At 35.2% G+C, this 1,451-nt stretch overlaps 1 protein-coding gene across 1 annotated transcript in view; it reads left to right on the top strand.

Annotated features, from left to right (window-relative positions):
* FABP5 (fatty acid binding protein 5 (psoriasis-associated)) overlaps positions 1 to 883 on the top strand; it is a 6,020-nt gene extending 5,137 nt beyond the window's left edge. Inside the window, exons 3-4 of the mRNA XM_012663183.1 lie at positions 4 to 105; positions 625 to 883. Coding sequence (XP_012518637.1) covers positions 4 to 105; positions 625 to 678 — 156 coding nt within the window. The 3' untranslated portion in view covers positions 679 to 883. The remainder of the gene's footprint in view (positions 1 to 3; positions 106 to 624) is intronic.
* Positions 884 to 1,451: the final 568 nt, after the last annotated feature.

Raw genomic sequence — 1,451 nt, 5'->3', positions numbered from 1 at the left:
CAGACTGTGTGCAACTTTACAGATGGTGCATTGGTTCAACATCAGGAATGGGATGGGAAGGAAACAACGATAACAAGGAAATTGAAAGACGGGAAATTAGTGGTGGTAAGTGTCAAACTGCTTATGTCTTACTGGGCTGCTTCTTTCATTCATAGTTCACATAACTGATCATTATCAGGAGAACTAAGTTTGGGAAGGGAAAAATGCGAAATAACAAGTTAAACACTAGAACACTGATTATGTGGGGATACAGAAGTGACATGAGGACGTAGCTGGGGCATATAGTCCTTTCTTGGCTCTGCCATTTCACAGTGCAATCTTGGCAAGCCACCCAACTGCCCTCTTAGCATACATTTTTCCCTTTCTTTAAACTGGGGAATAATATTTGTGAAGACCAGATGAATAATTTGGATAAACTCAACACTGTAGTTTTCAGTAAAGCGTAGGCATGTTATAAGCAAAACAGTAGGTTCCAGCTTCTCTCAAACCCAGGAATCCAAATGTCTCCATTTATGAAGTAGATTACAAGGTTTCGTGGGATCCTTGTCCTAATATTTTTTGTTTGCCACTGTTGCTTTAGAATGTAAGACTAACCTCACTCTTTAATATCATTCTTTCTCCTAGGAATGTGTCATGAACGATGTCACCTGTACTCGGGTCTATGAAAAAGTAGAATAAAAATTCCATCATCACTCTGGGCAGGAATTAGTTATGAGAATGAACAAGCTCAGTTCAATGAGCAAATCTCCACACTGCTTTTTTTTTTTTTTCATTACTGTATTCAATTATCTTTATCACAAATATTTTACATGCAACTATTTCAAAGTGTTGGTTTAATTAGGTTCATCCCTTTGGTTAATAAATAAATGTGTTTGTGCTAATACATGTTGTATGCATTCTTTAACTTTACAGGAAATTAGTAATGAGTTTTAATAATTATAAATTGAGTAAATTCTGAGGTAGTCCTGACAGGGGTATATTGAGATTATATTCTAGCCATTTATATGTAGAGCTACTTTTGTGGCAAACACAGTACCAATCATTTAAGCTGACCCTACACTATTTGAACTTAGTATTAACTCAAGAAAAATTTCTGGCAGAGATTTCTCATTAAAAGGTAGCTACATAAACTTTATCATTTAAATATTTAAAAAAGGTTAAATTAGCATCATTGACTAAATCATGCTTTTAATGGTATGTTTATAACTATTACTCAGGAATTCTCTGTCACTAAAAACTCATTTAGTAAACTTATTGAAGACCTAACCATGTGCCAGGAACTGTTCTAGAGATTGAGGTATATCTGAGCACAATGGACGCATCATTGCCCTCAGTGTAAGGAAACACTCACGGCTTTAGGAGAACACGGCACTCATTAACAAAAGTCACAAAAGTATTAGTAAGTCAGCTCTAAAATACTTCTGGTGTGTATTTACACAAATATACACAAT

The sequence above is a fragment of the Propithecus coquereli genome, unplaced genomic scaffold (assembly GCF_000956105.1).
Source record: "Propithecus coquereli isolate 6110/MARCELLA unplaced genomic scaffold, Pcoq_1.0 Scaffold8, whole genome shotgun sequence".
In the NCBI taxonomy this organism is placed as follows: domain Eukaryota; kingdom Metazoa; phylum Chordata; class Mammalia; order Primates; family Indriidae; genus Propithecus; species Propithecus coquereli.
The sequence above is the reverse complement of the archived record's forward strand: the minus strand, read 5'-3'. Positions and strand labels throughout refer to the sequence as shown.